Source organism: Phaethon aethereus, assembly GCF_964289735.1.
Source record: "Phaethon aethereus genome assembly, chromosome: 19".
In the NCBI taxonomy this organism is placed as follows: domain Eukaryota; kingdom Metazoa; phylum Chordata; class Aves; order Phaethontiformes; family Phaethontidae; genus Phaethon; species Phaethon aethereus.
Genome location: NC_138595.1, coordinates 3,220,643 through 3,244,525, shown reverse-complemented (window position 1 = coordinate 3,244,525; position 23,883 = coordinate 3,220,643). Strand labels below are relative to the sequence as shown.

Sequence of the window (23,883 nt, the reverse complement as noted above, 5' to 3'; positions counted from 1 at the left end):
CAACAGGAGCACCGCCACCGCGTCTGAAGCGACGGCAATGAAATGCACGACAGAAACAACAGAAGTGGGGAAAAAGCTATTTACATTTTTCAGAAGTTTTGCTCTTTTTCTAAACTAGCTCACCAAGCTTGTAATTACCAGCGATTTAGTTTAAGGCGGCACCAGCGGATACGTCGAAAAAAGCCGCCGGTCTGTTATCTTTTTGTCTTTACGTTTTGCTTCAACGTCTTTTTTGTTCCTTGTGAAAGAACACACAAGTTTTGCACAGCATCGTTTTCACAGAAAGAATATGCCTTTGGGGGTTTCAACCACTCGCGTGACCCCCCACGGGGGTCCCGAACACCTTCCACTTCTGCCGGGGCTGCCGCGTAGATGGTTTCTCCATTTGCAAAACGCTTCCAACCCATTCGTCGTTTTTCTTACTCTCAGACTTTTCGTCAGCCGACTGTGCACACGGTGTGCAGCAAGGATAAACAGAGGAGGATGAAAACTGCTGCAGCTTGAGAAGTGAGCTCAGGATGTGATTCCTCCTCACCGGATGCCTGGAAGATGTCACTGAAATTCTCTCTCCCTTAGTGCAACCCGTGCGGAGCCAATATGAACTCCCAGCAAAGTGCTTAAAAACCCATTATTTATAATAACTGTTAAATGATGAGACATTGTTTACCCAGATCGCAAGATAAATTCTCACTTACAGAATGCTTGCCTGACCGTCCTGAACGTCATCTGGTTTTTATTTAAATGCAAAATGTAATTAGGCTCTCAATAACACAGCAGAAGAATTCAATAAGATAGGGCTTTTCACTTACAGTTTAATATTAACATTTTCCCATAAATGTTAATGAATAAAAGTCTACTGTTTTATGTATTATCCATGGTGGGGAGACAGCAGGCTAGGAATGGAAGGAAAGCTAATCTTTTCATACCACAAATTACGATACATACCTCAAGGAGAACCAGCCGTTCCCAGCGTTGCCGGGGACCTGGCCACCACACTGCTTCCTCCTGGGACAGCCACAAGACCTGGTCCCACGGGACATGCTCCAGGGATTCGCCCTCCCCATCGATCAGGGAGATCCTCCCCCAGCCAAAATAATCCCCTTTTTTTTTTCCTCCTTTTCCCCTTGCCCTCTCTCCCCCCGTCCCACTTTCTGCCTGACCATCTCCACTGGGCACGCTACGAGCATCAGACGGTGAACATCGCTGTTACGCAAGGATACGGCCCCAAGCCCCGAGATCCCAGACTCCACCACGGAGAGCAAGGCTAGATTATGGGAAAAATGAGGTTACCATTTGCCTGATCGTTGGAGAAACGCGCAGGGGCGATGAGAGGCGATGGCAGGGCTGCAGGCTACAGTACCATAGGAAACGATTCGGCATCCGAAGGGTGGGAGAAAGCCCTTGGAGCTGGTGGAGGCGGCACTTTGGGAGTCCATGGAAGGACTCGTGGCTCTTGATGCCGAAGCCTGAGGAGCAGATCCCGTGGTGGAAGAGGGGCCTCTGCGGCCGAGAGGACTGAAAGCTGCGGGGCCAGAGCACTGGCTCACCCTGGAACATTTTAACCGTTTTAGCTTTTGACTTTTCACTTGGTGCTGGGGGTTTTGCTGCGTTAATGCGTATTTTGCCGTTTGGCGACTTATACTTCATCGTATCTAACGAAAGGCGTTCATTTAACAGTCCGACTGCTTAACGATTTATCGCAGAAATGAGTTTCCATCCTACAGCCTCCTCTGCTGTCTGCCCCGGTGAGGGCAACGCACGAGAGCTTACGAGAGCTTTGCAATGACTTGGGCCGTCGTCCTTCACAACCCAGGGAACGGTAGATGCCCTTGGCATCAACGCCATGTTAACGCTCTGCACGGGCAGGAAGGGAGCCGGCAAATCGGCCGCACCTCGTTTTAAGACAACGAAAGGCTCAAAGGGTTAACGCGAGAGGCGCAAGGAGATCTGTGCTACGGGGCAAGCGGAGATGGGAGCAGCCTGTCAGCCTAAGGAACCGCAGCGGTGGGACCCCGGGATGGGAGCGGGGTGGTGGCACGAGGTGCGGCTGGCCACCCACCTTCTGCCACCAAGCGCGCGGCGCGCCGAGCTGCGGCTCGTCCTTCAGGCGAGGGTCGCAGGAGTCACGTAAAGCTGCGCAGGCGTCTCGGTACGCCGGCGTCCCCGGCGCTCCGGCTGGAGCAGAGCCCGAGGGGCACAAAGGCGGCAGCAGAGCCGAGCGGAGACTCGTGCCTTCCCCCAGCCAAGCCAGGCGTTGGAAGCAAGTGCCCGCCAGTGCTGCACACGCCTAAAATCGCTCCTGTAAATATCAGCAAAATACCAAAAGGTATTTTGGTGTGTATCTCTGGAGCTGCTGGGCTGGGGAGGAGGGAGAGGAACTGTCTTGTCTTTATTCTGCCACCACCTCAGCAGCTGCAACAAGTTTTGGCTCACAAAACAGCTGTAAAAATACCAGTCCTCGTTCAAATGCTGGGAGACAAGGGCTCTTATACTTACTACGAGAAATATGCTTTGCTGTAAGTTGTATCCTATGCAAAAATACCATGCAAAAACTCCCAAAAGGAATAACAAGGTAATTCCAGAAACTAGAGATGGAAAAATCCTGCAGTCTCCTAGTTTCCTGCACCCTGCTCAGTGTGGGACCGCTTGGTGTGGGGTAGGCTTCAGAGCTCGGACTTTTAAAGGGAAGATTTAATAAACACTGAGAAACATTTCTAAATATTTAGAAAACCCAAAAGAACAGATTTCCAAGCCAAGCTGTACGAACAGAAAATGAATTTAGGAAACTGTTAAAAATCAAGAGCTTTCGCATGCACCAAAATACATTTCTTTGAAGAGCAAGCATCACCTCCTGGGCATGATGCCGCAAGCAGAGCGGTAAGGATGCTCAGCCCTTTGCAGAATCAGGCCTGAACGCATACCTACCGTGGCTTTCCTCTTGTTCCCCTTGAAATCAACAGCAGAAGCCTCAGTGATGCAAAAAGCTCAATGCTTTAGAAAGTACTCAGCAAAACAGTCAAATGTGAGCAAAGCCAGGCTAGACAGAATGGAGCGTTACATTTTCCTGGGAAATACTGGGGAATTAATTTGCTTGATCATTAGGAAGAAAAACCACAAACCAAAGCAAACCAAAACAAACCCCAATGCAGTAACAAATCTCTGAGGAGAAAGGGAATTGTTTCTCCGTTAACTACTTTGAGACAAAGCACTGGAAGAAAAATGTCCGGTTCCAATAATGTCATAACCCGATTACAGCCTGCACAGAAGAGCTAAAACACTTGCAGAACAATGAGTAAGAAATCAAGCTTTAAATTGAGTGCTGGCCCTATCTTGTGTCACTTCTTTATATTCTAGTAGAAAGGACACTGCTGAGCTCATTTCATATACAGCAGCGCGAGATGCCTGGCTGCAGACATCATTTAGTCATCTCATAGATGTTTCTCCCCATTTCGTGCTCCAGGAGGAATGACAAATCTAGAAATGTGACTGCACTTTGTTTTATTATGATATTGATTTTTCTGCAAAGGGAAAGTGCATTTATCCCCCAGGTCTGTGTGCCGGCAAGAAAGGGTTAACAAAATGTTTATCACAAAGCTGGCTTCAGAGTTGAAAGTAATGTGATCAGTAATGAATTTTGTGTTACATTAGGTTGTATAAATGGACAGACAAGCGCAGACAACAAGTGGCCAGGAGTCGGGGCTAATCTAATGATGTAAAAATAGAGACAGCACCAATTATACTTGGGGCCAGCTCAGAGCTCCTGCAGGGACTGCAAATGAATAGGTACAAATCAAATTACTGACTAATAGACGCACTACAAGAGAGGGCAGTCAATGCTAAATACATTAGGGCCTTGTGACCTCTCTGCTCTGAACAGCAGAATCCGAAATTTGACTGAAAAAAAAAATCAAAGAAACTCTTGTTCGTTTAAGGAGAGAAAGAGAACAATGTTGTTTGCGAAATGATTTGAGACGTTTAGATGTTTTTTGTTTTGTTCCCCTACGACCACGTTATGTACGTAACCCTTTGAAAGCTGACAGAGGGTTTGCTTTTAGAAGAAGGAGAAATGTTATTTGTGCAAAAGTTAAGACCTGATAACAATACAGTTATGTTACATACCAAAACATTTCAAAGCCATGTGCCTCTTTGTGGTGGTGTTTTTTACTGCTACTTCACCGGCTGTGTCTGTATCAAAAATAAAATATTTCTTAAAAAAAAGTCTTGACTTAATAATAAGAGAAAGAAAAGGAATCTCCCCACACCACAATCGACAATAAGTAAATGCAGTTGATCAACTTGATATAAAATGGCAGAAAGTCCAAGCTGCCTCGTGGTCCCAGTGCTCCCTTTAAAACGTCAGCAGACTTTTCCTACAAACAGCAACCAACCTAAATTCACACCAGAAACATTTGCGGTATCACATTCATCCCCCCCGCCCCAAATAATGTAGGACCTGGAAGAAACGCTACTAAAAACTCCCGGGGCTGGCGGCGAGCTGGATTCGGAGACCCGGGGAACGGCTGGGAAGTTACAAACGCCGCTGCTGGGCTGCGGGACGGGGCCGCCCCGGGCGCGGAGCGAGAAGCCCACGTTGCGGGCTCGGGGTCCCGCCCGCGGTGGCTGCACGGCCCTGGCATGGTGCCCGTGAGAAGTAACTCGTAAAACGGCATCAAAACGTGTGCAGTGCAACCGCTGCTCTCCTCGTCCAGCGCTTAAAAAAGGGCGGCTCCTAAAGAGCCCCGGATTTTCAGCTCTTTTAAACGAAGCTCATCCAGACAAACCTTTTGTAGGAAGAACTGCATCGAGCTCTTCGACTTATCTGAAGGGGTAATTTAATCTCTGACCCTGGGATGAATATTCTGAAAGTTCAAAGGCGGCTTTTACCATCGATGTTGCTTGACACACCAGCGTGTTTGCCGCCCCAGCTGATTTGGCATTGAACCTGTGGGGAAATCTCTTGGCAGAAATGCTCCTCAGAGGGAAAATCAATTGTCCTGTGTTCCTACGTCCCGTGCTCAAGGCAGGATTAAGACCAACTGAGGAGAGGGAAGGGGAAAATTGTCTTGGAAAAATTAAAAGGAAGAGAAGGGAAAGAAAGAAGGCAGGGAGGGATGGCAAGGTACCAGCTGAAGCTCTGACTCTATACAGGGCTAATCCTATTCCTGAAGCTAAACGTACAGGTACGTCCGTGCCCAGGCAGCTGCTCGTCTGCGCACAGCTTGTGACCACAGACGTGTTCTCTTTTGGAAAAAACGCAGCAAGGCAGCTCCTTGCAGGGGATCGGAGGGCAGCGGCTCGCCCTCCTCCCTCCGGCAGAGAAGCACGCTTCCCACCTCCGCCAGGCACGCCAGAAAGCGCGTGGCCTCGCTTCCCCAAACCACAAATTTCACGTAAAGATTTCAAAAACATCCCCCTGCAAAGCTCGAAGGCGTCAGCACCCGAGTTCGGTGTAGGCTGGTGCAACCACACAGCGTCAGCTGGGGACCAGGATCCCAACTGCCCTCAGCACCGATCCCGGGTTTCCTACGGGCTACTCCCTAACAGCACGTCTAATTAGCTCCACTTACTTACATCCCATTAATCAGGTTAAAGAGTTTGCTTCAACATACGAGCTTCCTTCATCGCATTATGAGTTTGTTCATGAAATTTGGAAGGAATCCAGACGGTTTCTTCCGAGGGCCGAGCGCAGGGCGCTCTGCAGCATTTGCACCTCACTGCTGTGCCACTGGCTTTCTGCAGGTGGTAGTTAACAGATTTGGAGTTTTGCAGGAGTTTTGGAAGAAAATGAGCCACACCTTTATTTTTTTTATTTTTTTTTTTTGTAACTGAAACTTTATAACGGGCTTTAAACACCTTGCTTGAAATTCTTCAAACCTTGCGGGTTGTATTGACCATGATGGTGCCATACTCACATCCTTCGCCGTTCAGAACTATAGTGCTGGTCTGAGATGAAAAATCTGGGGGGTGCTCTGCAGTTTTTAATATAGGCTCTTACTGCAAGTTCATATGTATTCCTGAGACAGGACAGACAGAGAAAAAAGTTATTTTGCTCCATAAATTGCAGCGTAAACTGAGCCGTCATAAGGGTACTGGATTTCACGATGAATTAAAAAAAAAAAAGGATACATGCCCGCAAAAAGCGATTCTACTCTTGTACGTCCACAGAACAGTTCCACCACTTGTAAAACGCTGCAGCAATGTGGATTTGGGTATGCTTTGTCAAAAGAAATTAGGTAGGAATGTAAGTACAACATTCAGGCAGCCAAACAAATGGTAACAGAGAAGACACAGCAGACGGGCACGGACTGGAATCGCACGCTGCAAACACAGTAAGCCCCGTCCTGCATCTCCACAGCTGCCCAGACTCCAGCAGCTCTTTTTGGCAGAAAAAACAGGGGTCTGACAGCACATTTATCCCTAAAGGAAGTTTGCAGTATTGCCTATCCTGACAAAATAACCTGAGCAGTGACGAATACTTATTTATTTTATATATTGACAATTCTCCTTTGGAAACTTGTCTGTTGTGTTAGAATACATCTACCCTCCTGTCACTCTGCTATGGGCTTTATGGTAATAAACCTGAGTAAATGTAGAGAACAGGTTGTGATTTGGTAAAACATGTGAAAGTCGAGCCTGAAGCTGCGTCGGGATTTAACATACAGCTAAACCCTTCACCCAGGTCAAAGGAGGGAGGAGAAGCTGGGATGAGCTCCCCAGGGTTGGGAATGCCTCTCCCGCGGGTGCCGCAGGTGCAGAGCTGCACCGTTGCGCGCTCCCTGCTGCTGCCCCGGCGTCAGTAATGCCTTTCTGGGACTGACTGACAGATCCGCTGGTTTTCCTTCAGCCCAGCCTGCGTCTTAATTGACTGGGAGCATAGCGAATTCGGATCCCTGGGATGTACACAGACCATGCTATACCTCTGTAGGAAGAACCCACATTCAGCACACTTGACTCCCATGGCACGGAAAAAGGGGATAGCCACTGAAATCGTCTTCCACCGATCAACTTCAGAAAACATCCTGTCGTTCAGACCATAAAGGCTTGGTCCCCTGTTATAGCCTAATTTTCAATATTATGCCTAGAAGTGACCAAAATGCATTTGAAAGCCTAAGAAATGTACTTGTTGAAGGAATCCATAAATCAGAGGATTTACTGATTACATTAATTTTGGAGGGAAAGATTTTTAGCCTGGGCCGGCAATTTCTGCATGTCCAGTTTGAGTGAAATATTGTCACAGATATTTGACTCCTGGAAGCACGGTTTCATAAATCACAATACTAGGTTTTCTTTTTTTTTTCTGGGGGGAATGCAATGTGGAGCTCCAACACATACTCAGAAACTATACTGCAAATGTAAATATTGTAGCTGCTTGAAAACAAAGCTTCGCAAGCAGAAGAGGTCACTGGCCACTAATATTTTGTGAATAGACCTTCATTTTTTTTTTTTTCCAGTGAGAGTTTGACAGAAACTGAAACAGCAAAAACATCTTTTTGCATCTTTGCCAATTTATGCTTTCTTTGGAATTAAATGTGTATCTAGGCTGACAGCTTATGTACAGCAGACTCCACTTAAGATAGACATGGGTCGTCTGGATAATTGGATAACAAGTAGAAAAGCTGGTTTCCCAATCAAGTCAACTAGCTGGATGACTGGAGTTATCATTTAGGTCACAAAGAAAGCAGATTTCTGGGGGGTCATTTTCCAGACCTGGTTCTTCTCCCATCCACTGTCCGACAGCCCTTGGCAACTAGTCAGAGTCAGAGGTGGAAAAGACCCACCAGGCCATCTAATTCCCCCTCCTGGCAAATGCCAGACTATTCCTCATGTTTTTAGCGTCCTCCAGTTTGATGTTTCCTATATAACCAATCTTTGGATCGTTTCTGCCTCTGCCAATGGCCAAGGACCACCAAACCAGAGAGGCATTGCCAACCTGCTTTTGCAATGCAACTGCTTGTTGCAATTCTTACCTACCGTAAGAAACGACGACGCTGCGAATATCTGCTCCCCAAAGTGGCCTGTGTACCACGAGCATGCGTTTCCTCCGCACTACTGCAGCGTGTCAGCCCTGATTACTATATAAATCCACGTGTCAGCTATGTCCTAACAGTTAAGGCACTAAAAGAATCTATTTATCTCTTGCCATTAAGTGCATGTCAGGACCAGTTGAGCACTTGATAAAAGTCTCACTGCCCACCCTACTGCCCATTTTGTCTTTGTCCACGTAGTGGACCCGAGCGCTGCACATGCACGTATCTTTGCATTCAGAGTTAGAAATTTTCATTAGTTCATGTTTCAGTCTGAATAAGACTTTGCAAGTTTCATTAAATCTCTGCGAAATGTACTTAAGGACTGAAGAGAATCCAAGGAGCACAAACAGGGGTTAAAGGCATGCATAAGTTAAAATAAGTCATTTTAGGATTATTAGAGGGACGGCTATGACTTCCATAATTTTGAGTCCAATGCAGAAATATAAACACTGTCTTTGGAACCAGTACCAATATATAAATCAACTACCAACAAGCAAATTTACAGTGTCCTCCTCTGCTGAATTCTTTGCTATCACTTCATTGAGATGAGTGGGCAGCGCAGAATCCAAGGAGGAAAACGGAATGTTTTTCAAAGATAATTCAGTTCAGCCTGGGTTTGTTAAGATGTAAGTGGTTTGGGGGGAAGTGCAAACCACCCTACTTGTTACGAGCCAAGAGAGACACCTCTTCTTTGAAGCAAGGGTAACGTACCTCCAAACTTATCTTCCCCCATTTATTAAGCAGCAGACAGACGCTAGCGCTGTACCGCGCTCCGCAGCCTGACAAACGGCTGGCTGGCAGCCCGCCGCGAGCGACTGCAGCCGCGCATGTTGCAGCGAGCGCTAGTCGACTCCCTCGGCAAGTGCAGTTTTCCAGGTACCCTCTGAGCAGGAGAAGACTTTTTATGGCCATCTAGTACGAAGAACAGCTCAAGAGCTGTTAGGGAATGGAAGTGGAAAGGGCACGGGAGTTCACAGCCTTATCACCAGGTTTTCTCTGCTGCACTGAGTCATCACATGCCCAAATCCTGAGAATAAAGCATGTTAGTGATAGAGAGGATCCCACGACAGGCAGGAAAACACAGAGCGTAATGACAGCGAGAGGAGGGTAGTGGGATGGGGTGAGTTGGGTCAATGCTCACGTTACTCACTATTGCTGCTTACATTTGCTACTCTGAGATGGCATCTACCTTACACTCATTATGAAGATTTATGTGTCTGGAGTAAAAGGAGGGAGAAATCTCCTTGGATGAATTTTAGCTCAGTGATGGCACCTCTATAAACAGTTCTGTTCTGTCTTTACACCTGCAGTACTGTGAGCCTAATCTTATGCCGAAGAGGTTGGCACTCACTGCTATCAGCTGGGTTTGGTGAAAATGGAAGGAAAATATAGATCGCTGTCTCTGACCACGTTCTTGGTTCACAATACACTACAATGGGAAGTCTCTGGGGCAGTCGGTCACCTTAAACTGGCACGTCTAGATGGCTTCAGCTTTCAGAGGAAGGTATTCCCCTCACCTTTCCCCGAACGTACACAGCCTGAGGGGAGCTGGCCGGTTATCAGAAGTGGATACCGTCCCAAAGTTCACTCTGATCACCGTATGGGTCAGTAAGTCATGAAATATGTGCCGTTGTCCGTTTTCACAGCCTGTTTTTCCACCTTCACAGCCCTTTGCAGACCTGAGCTGGTTAAGCTCCACGCTAGCAACGCGAGGCATTTCTATCCTCGTTGCAGCGACGGAGCACTGGAGTCATGGGCACGTTAAGTGCCTCATCCAAGGCAACAAGCGGGTGAGAATTTGCACCAGATCTGTGACCGAGACCCACACTTAAGTGTTCGACCAACTCTGTTAATGCCAAATCATAAACCAACCCTTGACTCCATCTTTTTCCAAAGGGAGATCAGAGGGAAGACAGTTTGAACGATGACAAGTTGGGCTCTGAAGGGTGCTCCTGCACCGCTCAGCAGCTTGGGTATCGCTATTTGTACCTACATACAAGCGCTTGAATTCTGCTTCTTTGCAGCCTCCTCCTCCAGACGGCGGGAGGTAGCAGCAGCGTGGTGGCCTGCGGTGGGCTACCTGCTCAGTAGCTGGCAGCTGATGTTAGAAGGCACCGTTTCCATCAGCTGCTGGTCACCACGCAAGCGGTGCACGGGGCAAAGATGGGCCTGGTCCTTGTAGGAGGGGGCGTATTCAAAGCGAGTCAAAATTAATGGAGACGATAAAACCGCAACAACCGCGTTTTAACGTTTCTGAGCATCTCCTGCCACTGGGCCCCTTCTGAGCAGCATAATCTCTGACGTGCCGTTCCATTTACTTAAACAGATGATATAATTTATCAATATAATGGACACTGATGAAGATGGATTAATTTGGATTACAGAACCAGCGCTTCGCAGTGGCTCTATTGAGCTCACAAAATGAGGACGTGTGTGATTATGACATTGTTTGGAGCAGGGTGGGTAAAGGCAGCGCTCCGCGCAGCGACTCCGACGCTCCCGCGTTGGCAGGGGAGGGAGGAGAGCCCTTGTCACAGCGACGTGTAAGGAAGCGTCAAGCACCAGTATTTTTCTTCAAGTTACTTGAGGCTTCTCAGACTATGTTTATGTGATCTACCACTATTTTCTTTTTATAAATGACTTATGTCACACTAAGTGAGATCCCCATAAAAGTTAATTAATCAGAGAGGTAGTGTACAGAGAAAAGGAAAAGCAAAACTTAAAAAAAAAATTAAAAAAAAATCACCATTGGGTGAGATGTACGTGATCTCTGATCACACCTCTTCTTTGTACCTGTTCCTGATCCCACTATGTCCCTGCTGGGAGATTCGCACATCGCATCGGCCAGCCGCTCCCGAAGGCCCTCCTCAGTGTGCTCCATGGAAGACATGTGACGGAGACCGAAGTTCTCGGGCCAGCTCCCACACACCTCCAGCAAGGTCACGCTCCGATCAAAGGCACCTTCAACAAACAAACGGGAGATGTTTGGGAGACCCTGGGACCAAACTACTTCCATTCATATTATTCATTGCACTGGAAAGAGAGAAGTCCTGGCATTTTGAGTTCCTGAAAAGCTAATTTTAGCACATTAGTTAAAACGTTGGTGTTAGTAGTGCAGCAGGAGCAAGCAGAGCCCTAAGTACTGAACAGCTTCGCCCAAGCAGCTGTAAGCAAAAAGGCTAAATTAAAAATACAGACCCAGTTCTGGTCTCACACCAGAGGGAAATCGTAACAACACTGATGTAAATGAAATGCAATGTTAAAAACCTGTATGTCTGTTATTAAGTACATGTTAGACGACTAGAAATAGTTTTTAAAGTTGATTTGTCTTTCGCTGGGCTGCTTCTTGCCCTTCTCAGATGATGGAAACAGTCCAGTCATTTTTGTCTTTGCTAATGGGGACAAATTTTAGCTAAAATTCCTTTCTTGCTCTTGAGCAGAAAAGTGTAACAGAGTGATAGACTGATGAGGAAAGGACAGCTTGCTTTCTACCTGGTGTGTGAAGTATGTCTACTGAAGGAAAAAAAGCGAGCCCTTCTTTCAGTCTGGGGTACCCGTGGATTTTCTCTGTTCCTGCCCTGTGAAATTTTAGGTCAAACGTGAGCTAACAGAGACTCTTTCATCATCAGCGCTTTACTGAAGATGCTGGCTATTGTGACGGAGCGCACGTACCTACAAAAGATACTTAAAATAATTCCTCGACTTGCAGTTATTACCTCATTCACAACGGGGTATGATGTTCTGCCGAATGCAAGATTAGATTCTGAATTCAAGATCACTTCAAAGTACAAATTAAAATTATTCTACTTTATTATACAGCAAGTCTTCTGCGAAGGCTTACTTAAATCATTCCCACTTGGAACAAGATTACAGTTATGCTTTGTTGCTTCAAGCACATACCATTTACTCAACTATTAGGTAACCGAATACGCAGCATTTATTGCGCCTGGTTTCTGCCAGCCTGCAGAGGGGAAAAAATGCAAATGCCAATGTTTCTCAAAGTTAAAAGTACATGAAACACGTCCTTGTTATCAGGCCTTTGGTTTTCCCCTTTGATCAGCCGTCAGAAACTATCTACACTTGTAGCCTGTGACTGTACAGCTTCACAGCACACTCCCTGCCACTGACAGGTGGTAATAGAAAGGGTGAGAGACCGAGCCCCGCGGCAGGCGTCCCTTCCTCTGATAACATCCAAAGTACCGGGTGATAACCGTTAGTAAACACTCGGGCAGCCGGTTAATCCATACATCAGCAAAGAGGGGCAGATAATTTTGAACTCTAATGGCAGGGACAAAAGCACCAGGGCTGGCATTCAGGGATTTATATGGGCTGCAATGGTGACTTCTGGCTCCTGAATTTCATCGGCGCGCACAACTTTGATTTATCTCTTTGCCTGGCTGCGGAGTAGATTCCTGGCACTAGAAAACCATCAACGCTAAAATGGACCTCTACAAAATGGGACCGTGGCTCTTATGTGATACGTGCACTTGAACTCTGGATGAATCCCAGTTTAAACCGAGAGGAAGGATGACCAAATATTTCAACTTTTAATAGGTCTTTGGATTTATAAGGTTACTCCAGTCTACCGATTTGTTTTAAAGCAAGGGTTCTTGAAGCTTGTTTGAGAAAATCCAGCAAGGAGGCAAAGTAATTTCAATGATGTTTGAGTCTCTGCAACATTTCCGTACTGTCAGCTCTCCTAACTGCAGGAGGAAAAGCAAAACTCGGTCTTTTTTTGAAGCTTCTTTTTTCAAGTCATCCTTCCGCAGTTTCATGCGACCCTGGGACCCCCCACTCCGCTTATACTCCGAGATCCCTCCGATTCCAGTTGTTTTTGATAGGGCTGTCCATGTACCTGGAGAGCTACCGGGAGGCGGGGGGGGGCTTTACACCCGCATCCCAAAACCGTCCCAGGGTGGCAGCGGGGAGATGACGAGCTCCCACAGGTTTGCAGGGTCGTGCCAGAGATGAGAAATCTCTTCTCCACTAGTGTCTGCCCGTGTTCCGAAAGCGAGAAACGGGAGCGTTTCTGCTCCTATAAGCAGACATACGAATAACAGGGCAAACGGCTTTTGAAGCTCGGCCAAGACGCCTGCACGTGTGTACGGGGAGATGCTTCGCAGAGCGCCGTTCTCCGGCTCCCCAGGTCCCCGAGCCAGAGCGAAGGAGACAAGCGCAGCGTTACCCCCGCAATCAGGGCCAAGGGCTGCCCAAGCTTCTTCGCAGCCACGGGCGAAGTTGTGAGCGTTAATGCAAATGCAGGTCAGAGGGATTAACTGCACAGAACGTCTTCTTGTAAAAAACTGTAAGGCTGGTGAAGCTCTAGCTTTATCTTTCCTCCCTTTCCACTCCTCCTCCGTGTTGGGAGCACGTATCTGGTAGCACCACTGATGCCCAGGCGTCCGGCTACGACTCAGCAGCCACCCCCGTACCCCGCGGGCGATCACCGCGCCGGCGAGCGGCGGTGGCCCGTGCACCGGCATCTGCTCCGCGTTGCAGCAGAGCCCACAAATTCCTCCTTATTTCGATATACGCATTGCTAAAATGGGTTCCACGTAAAGCTGAACACGCAGATGTGCGGCCGAGGTTGCTCAGGGTGTGGGGGTCAAAAACGGGACCTTCCTTGAGCAGGCAGTTCCTTTCCGACCGTAAAGCCCTGGCTCTGTCCCTTCCCTCTCCGATGTGAACCAAAACCGTCTCAGGCAAAACACGACCGACCGTCACGGACCTTCCTGTTCTTCTTGCCGTTGTATCAGCAGACAGCACACGCATTGAAGTAAGTAACTTTTTCCAAGGCAGAATTAAGTCCTGGGTACTTTTATGCCTTGGAAAATTCTTCTGCGAAGTGCATGAAATGGTTGCTCCCCAGAAGCCTCTGGGTGCTTTGCCCTACGTACATCGTCACCAATGGCACATGAACTAATGGCATTAAACTTACACCGATAGCAGCTAACCGTATCTTTGCTGTTTGTTAAATTGTAAGCTCTTTTTCCGTCTGCCTTGCTCTCCCCTTTTCAGTCCTAACATCTCCGTTGATAACGTATCAAATTCTCCATCGCTGGCCAGAGAGAAGTTTACCAATAAACCTCAGTGGAGCGTCCTGCTCTCAAAATCCCCAAAACCCGCAGCCAGGACGCGACTGCAGAACCAACGTGGCTGAGAAAGCTCCTGCTGATTCAAGGGATTACGGAAGGCTTGAGAGAAGGCAGACTTCGCCCCGTGCCTTTACTGACAAACTGCTGAAATCCTACTGACAGCCACCAATATCAGACCCTGACGTGTGAAGCTTAGCCTTTCTTCTGTCCCCCAGACCCGATACAGCTTTGATGGCGGAGCACATTCCACCTAAAAGGAGCAATTCATTTAGAAACTCAAGAAAGAAGCAAATTAAGTATTATTTTAGTCAAGCAATTACTAGTGAATTCCTGGTGAAACCTCATTAAATCACTGAAAAAAATCCCATTGACTTAAAATTGTGTCAATATTTCATCCCATCGCGTGGTGCTTTCAAACTAGCGAACATTTGCTTCTCCCCTTATTTACTGAAGATGAAACCGGGTGGAAATTAAGGCCATCAGCCTCCTTTGTGGGATGCCCAAGCACCATCCCACACCCACGGCACTACAAATAAAAAAACAACCCCAAAGCAAACCAAATGGAACAAGCAGAAATCTTGGCTTGAACATCTAGGTCGAAAGTGCTTTGTTTTGCAATTCCAGCGTGTTTAGCTTTACGCTGCCCCAAACACGCCAAGCTAATTCTGCTCCACACGCAGGATTTTCCTATTAAAACGTTAATTTTCTCCTGATACGGATCTCTCCCTTCTGTCCTTCCACTGACATTCGCCTCCCAACGAGCACTGCCCTTTACTCACGCCGCTGCCAGGCAGCGCGGAACCAGGTCCCCCATCTTTCTGCTGAACGCTTCTCGCGTCTTATTAATGGCAAAGGCTTCTGTTATTGCTCGTACCAAATCGCCTCGCTTAGAAGCAGAGGATTTGTCTGCCGCATTGCAATCGTTTCAAGGCTTTTAATATAAAAGGAAAATAAATTCTACAGAAAGAAAAAAAAAAAGAAGCCCCAAAACTTGGAAGCGTCCTTTCATTTCACAGTTAGCCTTACCAACCAAGACCGAGAAAAACAGAGGAGCTTATTTTCTTCTCTGAAAAAATCTAGTAGTCAAAAGTATTTTTACAAAATATTTTAATGCTTCTAGTGTGTTATTTTTCTAAGTCAAAATAGCTAAGCTAAATCTTTCACCATAGCCCTTTAATTCGAAAGCCAGGGGAAATTTTTTTCATTAAACCTCTGGACGGCTTTGTTTAAAATATGAAATCAAGTAGCTCCATTTCCTGTCTTCTAAGGAACAGTAAATCAAAAAGAGTACGTTCTCCAAAAATACAGTAATGGTTCTATTAAAGATCTTGACAGTTTTGAGCCTCACCTTGCATATTGCAACATACGTGTGAGCAAAAATAACAGAGTAAATAGGAGAGGAAATGACCTGCCAATTTTAACCGATAAAAGACGCATCCTCCTCGTGAAAGAGATGGGGGTTTGACCCCCGGGGACGGCAGACCCCGGGGCGCGACCGAGGGAGGAGAGGGGTGCCCCTCACCGAGCCCCTGCCTCCTCCGGCCCCTTCAGAAGCCTGAGTGGCCTTGGAAGTGCGTCCCGACCCGCCTGGCCCCGGCCGCGCCGGTGACCGCAGCGCGAGCACGGCAGAGCTGCCCAGAAAAGCCTCGGCCGGCGGCGAGAACCCCATGGGCGTGTGAGGAACCAGCGCCTGGAAATTCCTCGCCCGAAGTAGTGAGTCAAATTGTGTCATACCCCGCTCACACATTCGCGGCCGAACTTTCCTACAGGGTTTGCCAGTTCACTTCCACGCCGCAACCGCGCCGCTCCGGGGGGAACGCCGCAAAGCTCTCGGCACTTGGACGGGGACCTGCGCAAACGCCCGATTTAAGCGTGGAGGAAGCGGCGTCGCCCCGACCTGCCCCGTGTCCGACTTCTGAACACGTGCTCTCGTGCCGCCTTCCCGCTCTCCCACGGCACGAGTGCGTCAACTTATGAGTGACGGGCTTTGCAACGCTCACCTCCCCGCACGGCTGCTAAATCGAGGCGTGAGCGTTAATTATTGCCTCTGGAAGCGACGGCAGGAGCTACGGCCTTTGTGAGTAACTCCATTTCCCTGTCATCTTCCCTCCCACGGAGTTTCTTTCGTTCCAGAACCGCTCACAGTTCTGCTATAAACAGGACATTACTCACCAGCTCTGTATCCTGTGAGTGCATTTAATTAATGGAGACTTCAGTCGGGGTGCCCAGTCCCACAGGCAACGAACACTTTCAAATCCCTTTGAACTTTTGGCTAAGAGAGGCTGAGAGGTTCCTGCGTCCCTCCTCAGTGCACTACAGACTTGTAAACAAAAATACTGTTTATTCCTCTGTCATCGTTTCTAAATGAGTTTTAAGCAAACAGGCAGCTGCTGGGAGGAGCGAGCCCGGCGGCGGGGTGGCCCCGGGAGCCCCCGTGCCCAGCGGCTCTGCTCGGGCAGGAGGGTGCCCAGCCATCGCCCGCGCCCGGCGCGGCAGCGGCCACGCGCTCCCGCTGCCCGGCCCGGGACGCCGGCCAAGGCGATGGATGGCAACGTTCGGGACGATAGCAGCGCTGGGCTCTCTCGCTCTCCTCCTCCTCCCCACCGCCCCGGCAAGAGCTGTCTCCTCCGGTCCTGCGCGAGGGGTTAACCGCGGGCGCAGGAGAAGCATTTCAGATGATTAGGAACATAGCCAGCGATCACAGCCATCGTGAAGGCTTTCAAATGTGAGCGAGGCTGCAATTTTCAGAGCTGGAGCAGTGAGATGTTTTTATAAATACATAAATCTTTTCAAGGAAAAACAAATATAGAGGAAAGAATGTAAACATTATTGTAAAATGCATAATAAAATGTCTGTTGTTTGTTAATTTTGCTCCTTATTATCCAGTCTATCTGTACCACCGATGTTGAAACATTTGCCTTTTTTTTTTTTTTTTAAAAATTCCCTTATTCATTTAAAAATAGTTTCCTGCATGTTATATGAATAAGCAAAACCTAAGGTCCTAAATCCAGGAGAACTTTGAAGTATGAAACCCATGGTCTATGGGAACTATGTTTTCATTAATCAAAGTAGATGTTTCTAAAGCCATCAGATTTATCATGACTGGATTTCATATGTGAAACCCAATATACACACAGACATACACTGCTTGTCCTTTTGGATTAGTTCTGACCTTTTACTCTCCTTTCTGAAGGATCTGCCTTTCCTCAGAGCAAGGCTGCCCTGTTCCACCACTGCATCAGCCAAAGGAGCCTTGACAAAGTACGTTTTCAACTCTCCGCTTTCTGTGTCTGAGTACGAGGCTGGGTTAAGGTCAAAACATAAATGATTAAGTGTATTTATTAAACTCTGCCTTTGCCTTGAATGCTCCCTGTGCCTGCTAGATGCCATCCAAACTGCAGTTTCACACCAGCCTGCTGGCAACACACCCGGCCACCAAACGAGGGTCCCGACTGTCGCCGCAGCACCGACCCCCAGCCCCGGGCTGGCACCAGCCCCCCGGAGCCCCCCGAGGGCGGCCGCAGCCCCGGCCGAGCTCCTGGCTTCCCCAGAGGCGCGGAGGTTAGCAAAAGGACACGGGAGAGAGACGCGATGGTTTAAAAACCAGAGGCAGGATGTGACCTCCATCCAAAGCAGGACTTAAACAAGATAAGATGCAAAAAATCTGCGTTGGGTGTCCTCGGGGAAACTGATGCCGCGGTTTTGCAGCACCAGGAGCACAGGACTTCGTCATCGCGCTTTAAAGAGTAACGCAGGGGCCGGGGGCGAGCGTGGGCTCTGCCGCGGGCGCAGGCACCCGCCGCTACGTGCCGCAGGCACCCACGGGGAAGGCGCGACTCACCTACAGCCTCCGGGACGCAGCGCATGGCAAAATGAGCGTATTTGTACTCTTTTTTGTAATACTGGATGCAATTTATTTAGCGGTCTAAAAGGAAAAAGAGATGGAAACTGCAGTATAACTGGCTGCTATTACGATTTTAAAAACAAAATGCCCCTTTGTAATAAAATCAATTTCCGAGAAAAAATGTTTTTCCCCCTCGAATAGCAAGATTCTTGCATATTTTAACTCTTTACAGCTTTGCAGAACGCCTGGAAAAAATCAGGAATGCTCTGATCAGCCCCAAGCCTCCTTAGTGATTAACATTTCTTTACATTTAATCCCGACATAAAGTAGGGCGTCCCGAAGAAGAGAGAGTTCTGCACAAGTCGGGGCAGTCGAGGTGGGTGCGCGTTACCAGGTACGATTCTGCCTTTCTGAAGAAAAAACTTCACCTGATGTTCTTTCAACCTCCAGGTCTGGAAATTTCATTAAAAAAGGATTCGCAAAAGATCTTCAGCACTTTTTAGTTTTTGTAAGGTTGGAAACGTTTTCTTGTGGTATTCACATACTTGTAATTCTCAGTCCTGGTTAAAATTAGAAAATCCAGTAACTTTTTTTTTCTCCTAGTAAAATTTCCCACTCTCTGAAGCTCTACGACTTAGTTAAGCTTACAATAAGATGATTACTGAGATTTTCAACCATGCCTAGGAAATTTAAACACACAATGAATTCCATTAAATCTCAGCGGAGGCTTTTTTAGACGGAGTCCTTATCTTGTTTTACTTCTCATCTGAATAAAAGCTGCGATTTTATGATGCTGGAGCCTTTGTATTGGCTTCGCTGGGAAAAGCCGTGTAAGATGCAGGAAGGACACATCTGGTATTTCTGTGACACTACGTAACGGTCCTTATTTGCTTATTTTTTTATATGCCAAGTAATTTCTGAACTCTTTGGCAGAGGTTTGGAGGCATACCCTGTCTTAGCGAGCTCACTTTGCAAAATACAGAAATATGCCAATTCCACCGGAGGGACTTGAATAATGTATTACTTCCCTTAAGAAAACAGCAAGATTTATCTTGCTTATTATCGATCTCGTGGCACGTACAAACGCACATACATCTACGCGCACAAAGGACGCGCAGTAGATTATAAAAGGCTCATACCTACCCACAAGTAAGGAAAGATCCAACAACCCGTCGGGGTTTTCTGGATAACTGAGGTCTTATGTTACACTTTGAGACACAAGTGTGGATTTGTCATATTGCTTGAGAATTAGTGGTAACTGTCTGAGCCAAGGAATTTAATTTCGATTGTTTCATTTGAATTAAAAAAATCTCAGCGTTGAAAAAACGTTGGAACCGTGCTGTACGCTAATACATCACTCAGATTGTAATAGGAGACTCGTTCTTGTGTAATAGAAACAGAGAGCGTAATGCGTGGAAGGGCCAAGTTCACCGCGGGCACCGCTCCTCCGGCGCTGAACGGCGGGGATCCGCGTCGCAGACCCGCTGCAAAGGGGGGGCGAAGGCTTCCCCCGACAGACCCGCCGCGACGGAGCTGCGCGGCGGGGATGGATGCGGCGCTGAACCCTGCCCGAGCACCCGTAACGCCCTCCCGCACGGCAGAGCCAGCCCGACGGAGGCTTCTGCTGGGCTTGGGGTCATTTCTTCTCCGTGAGTAACACGCAGAAACGCTCACAAGCAAGGGGAGATAAAGGGGCAGCTTCCTATCGGCTGCGAGAAAGCTCGCGGAAGAGAATCCGCAGGAAAGCGGCCGAGCAGCTATCGAAGCTCTGGAAGTATGAAATTTGCTTTATATCACTAGCAACCAGTTAAGAAGGAAACGGAAATATTTTTTGCATTATAAGAGCAAATGTTTCTCTGGTCTCGTATCACCTTTTCCAGATGAAACATTTCACAACCCAGCTGATGCCTAAACAGAAACCAAAATATTTTCCGAAGGTGCATCGCTAATCCCACTCGGGGCCTCTAACTTGTAATTTATTTGTCTTACCTCACTATGAGATAATGTACACATCGCTTCCAAGCTACTGTCTAGTAACTGCTTGCACACAGGATAAATAGGTCTCGGGCACTCGCTGGGTGTTTGGGAAGAACTCGCAGGGTGAATTCTGTTCTCCTGCCGGTCGCTGCCCAGCACGTGCCTGGCAGCACCCGGGCCCCTGCCTGCCCCTGCCCGCCCCTGCCCGCCCCTGCCCGCAGCGTTCGTAAGCACGAGGCGTCTGCGGTTTGCAACCGCTTCGTAGAAATTAGCGTTATCCAAGTCATTTCTAGCAGGGGTTTCCACGCCAGTAACGTAACTCCTTGCCATACGCCTACGCTCCAAGTGGCTTTTCCTTAGGGAATACCAGAGGAGCGACGACCTTCACTTTCTCCAGCAAATCTCACTGTGTTAACGTTCGATTCACTAGGGTTATATCTAATCCGACGTGCACAGCCTGCTGTGGGCACACCTGCCCTACAAGTATTTTAAGGTATTTCACAAACCGCCCGAGACGGATTCAGGTACTAAACCAGAGTGATGGAAATGCTTGTGTTTGGGGCAGCTGGGCGGCTGCTCGAAGGACACGGCACCGGTAACATCAGGAGCTGCTCTGGAAACTTGCTCTCGCTACCTATTAATGGAGCGACCCAGATCAGGGAATGGAGGAGAGTCTGCAAAACACACCTAGAGGGAAAAATTCTTAGCCAAGGCAAAATGAGTTTTCAGCGCTGATGTAAAGTTTTACTGCTCACACCAGGGAAGAGCTGGAACAGCAGGGCTTAAGTAACTCACCCCAAGTCAGCGGGCAAGTCTGTGCCAGGGCTGCCTAGAAAGAAATCTTCTGTCTGAGGACCCCCCAGTGCGATGCCACATCTGCCCAGAAGGTATGAAAACATGGACGGGACCTCCAGAGCCACCGAGTCCTGCCCTGGCCGGGCAGCAGGTCCCAGATACCTTTCCATCAGCTCTGGGCGTTTTGGAAATTGCTCACTCCAAGTCTCTAGATCCCTCCAAGAACACCAGGAATACGTGTTTCTTTAAGGACTATGGAGAAATGTGAAATTTTATGTTTAGAAAATAATAAAAATTCAAAAAACCTTAAACTTGTTTCCTTGTAAGCCTTCCAAGTCTGGGAAGATAAATTCTTTTGGCCCGATTCTGAATTCATTAAAAGCACGTGCCAAGTTGCACGAGCTAGTTATCTAAGCTCCGGCAAGGACTGGACCTACAAAGCACTGCAGTCTCTGGTCCCAAGCCAGCTTAAGCATATACTTAACTTTAAGCATGCAAATAGCGACTTCAACGGTAGCGTATATATGCTGGAAGTCAAGCGTGCGCTTACGCGTGCTGCTGGAGCGGGGCCGGAGCACTTGGCGACTCGCAGCACCAAGGTCTGCTCTCCTCCCGAACCCTGCCCGAGGGAGGGACTGCACTCCAGCCCCGCAGGACCCAGCTGGTCAGGAGCCAGCAGACCCGTCCTCGCTGGCTGAAGTTTTCCTCTGCATACGTTGAGGAGGTTTTGCCCTTGTCACTTATATTATCCGTCAGACATCTGGTGGCTGGATAAGGCAGAGCGACATTGCAAGGTGAGATGATGGAGTGAAAAAATTATTGGAACTGGCATGTCCTAGCCTAAGGCTTTCGGTCATTTAACTCATCTCACTCTCATCCTCGGCAAAGACTGTACTCAAAGGGCAGGAGACTTACCCTTCTACATGCCTCGCGTTTGCACTTGGCAATTTGCAGTAACAGCTCCAAATGCAAACCCGAGTTCGGCAAAGACGGCTCACCGTTTACGGCTAAAAGCAAAGCTTTCAGGAATAAGCAAGAATTACTTAAAAAAAGTCACCCAAGGACTTCTCGTGCCATGAATAACACGACCTTTTTTTTACTTGACAAAGGCGCTGTGACCTCGTGTTACAGAAACCACAGAAGGTGACTAGAAGGGTGTGCCTATAGGGCATTATTCTTACAGGGAAAAATTCAAATTAAAATCTTTCTTACGAACGTCCTTGGAATTTCTCTGTCCTCTCCCATCAGACCGCTGCCTACGAGAAAGCTCGCTACGTGAAGGTTTTTCAATAAACGGTAGATGACCGTTTGTGCACGCGTTCAAGTCTGCTGCCAGTCGCTCAGTGAACTCCTTGGCTCCAGACGAACCGGGCTGACGTACACCAGCGGAGATGCTGACCGAGGGGGCCATGCCGGCCGCTGCCCGCGGCGAACTGCCGCACCGCTTCAGCCGTGCGCTTCCATCCGTATCGCCGAGATAAACGGGTCTCCCACAAAAGCAGAAAAGGACAGAAGTGGGTGCCTCAACCCAAAGAAATGCAAAAAAAAATCAAGGGTAAGAGGAAAGTCTGATAATCCATGCTGTGCTGGTAATTTCTGAAATGCAGCATGCTCTAACTTGGAAGCACAAGAACGGGATTTTTATAGTTAATCTTCTTTTTTCTTCCTTCAATAAAACCCATTTTGGAGCACTGATGGCACGGACATGCTTTGCCGTGATTTATGAAGTAATCACAGAATCACAGAATCACTAGGTTGGAAAGGACCTTTAAGATCATCAAGTCCAACCATTAATCCAGAACCACCATGTCCCCTAAACCATGTCCTGAAGCGCCACATCCACACGTTTTTTGAACACTTCCAGAGATGGTGACTCCACCACCTCCCTGGGCAGCCTGTTCCAATGCCTGACCACTCTCTCAGTGAAGAAATTTTTCCTAATATCCAATCTAAACCTCCCCTGGCGCAACTTGAGGCCATTTCCTCTCGTCCTATCACTAGTTACTTGGGAGAAGAGACCAACACCCTCGTCGCCACAACCCCCTTTCAGGCAGCTGTAGAGAGCGATAAGGTCTCCCCTCAGCCTCCTCTTGTCCAGACTAAACAACCCCAGTTCCCTCAGCCGCTCCTCATAAGACTTGTGCTCCAGACCCCTCACCAGCTTCGTTGCCCTTCTCTGGACACGCTCCAGCACCTCAACATCCTTCTTGTAGTGAGGGGCCCAAAACTGAACACAGTATTCAAGGTGCGGCCTCACCAGTGCCGAGTACAGGGGCAACCTGTAACATCATTTGGGATTAACCGTTCAACCAGGAGCCACCCAAAGCCCAAAGGGATGAGGTACGCAGAGAGGGATGGAGAAACTTCAGTGTCTGGAAGTCCAAATCATGACGCCCCAAATCCCTGCCTGCCCCCACACGCCCCGTCCCCGTCTGGCAGACTTCCCCGGATCCAGGAAGAACCGCCCCAGTTTTCCCAGCACCTCGGCCCCTTCCCAGCACATCCGGGATGATCGAAGTGGGTGTTTTTCCCTGCCTGCTTCCCCAGGAGGGCCTGACTCAGCCAGCCAGCCCTGCACACACTTCATAGCACCCTCGAAATACACTTCATAGCCCCAACTGGCTTCAGCACCGCAGCAAACGCGGGAGCGCGCGCACCCCGAGACGGAGCTGCCCCGTTACGCGCAGCCCCGCCGGCCGGGGAGGAAAGCCCGTCCCTCCCCAGGGAGCCGGCATCTAAACCTGGTACATCGAAACCTTCTCGGTTGCCATCCCCAAATGCTCCTGCGAAGCTGGCTTTAGCCCATGCGAACAGTTTGACGATTATAACCCTGCTGCTTGCCAAGGCGAGACGGATTCCGAGAGCTGCAGCCTACCATTCTTGTGGACAATAAATATTCCACTGAAATCATAGCTTGTACATATTTAAAAGGATAAACCTGTTACTAATAACTACGAATCAAATGAGAAGATTCCAACTTTTATGCCAGAAAGCTAACAAAAATCTTCAGCGAGTTATAAACAAGTATTTATCATTACAAACGAAGTTCAGCATGTAAAAATCCTAAGATGGAGTTTATTGTCTTTAATGGCTGAGAAATGACAAGTGTGTTTGGTTGAAAAGGAATTTAGCAAGAAGTAGTTCT

General features: G+C 48.2%; 1 protein-coding gene across 3 annotated transcripts in view; it reads right to left on the bottom strand.

Moving 5' to 3' along the window:
- Window positions 1–23,883, bottom strand: part of BCAS3 (BCAS3 microtubule associated cell migration factor) — a gene marked incomplete at both ends in the record, with an annotated part of 366,916 nt that overhangs the window by 11,928 nt on the left and 331,105 nt on the right. For 2 of the 3 annotated variants that reach the window (XM_082008616.1, XM_082008617.1), the window contains one exon: window positions 10,821–10,988. In XM_082008616.1, the coding sequence (XP_081864742.1) occupies window positions 10,821–10,988 (168 nt within the window). Of the gene's footprint in view, window positions 1–4,119; window positions 4,186–10,820; window positions 10,989–23,883 lie in introns of all 3 variants that reach the window. The other variant, XM_082008615.1, reaches the window with a different exon arrangement.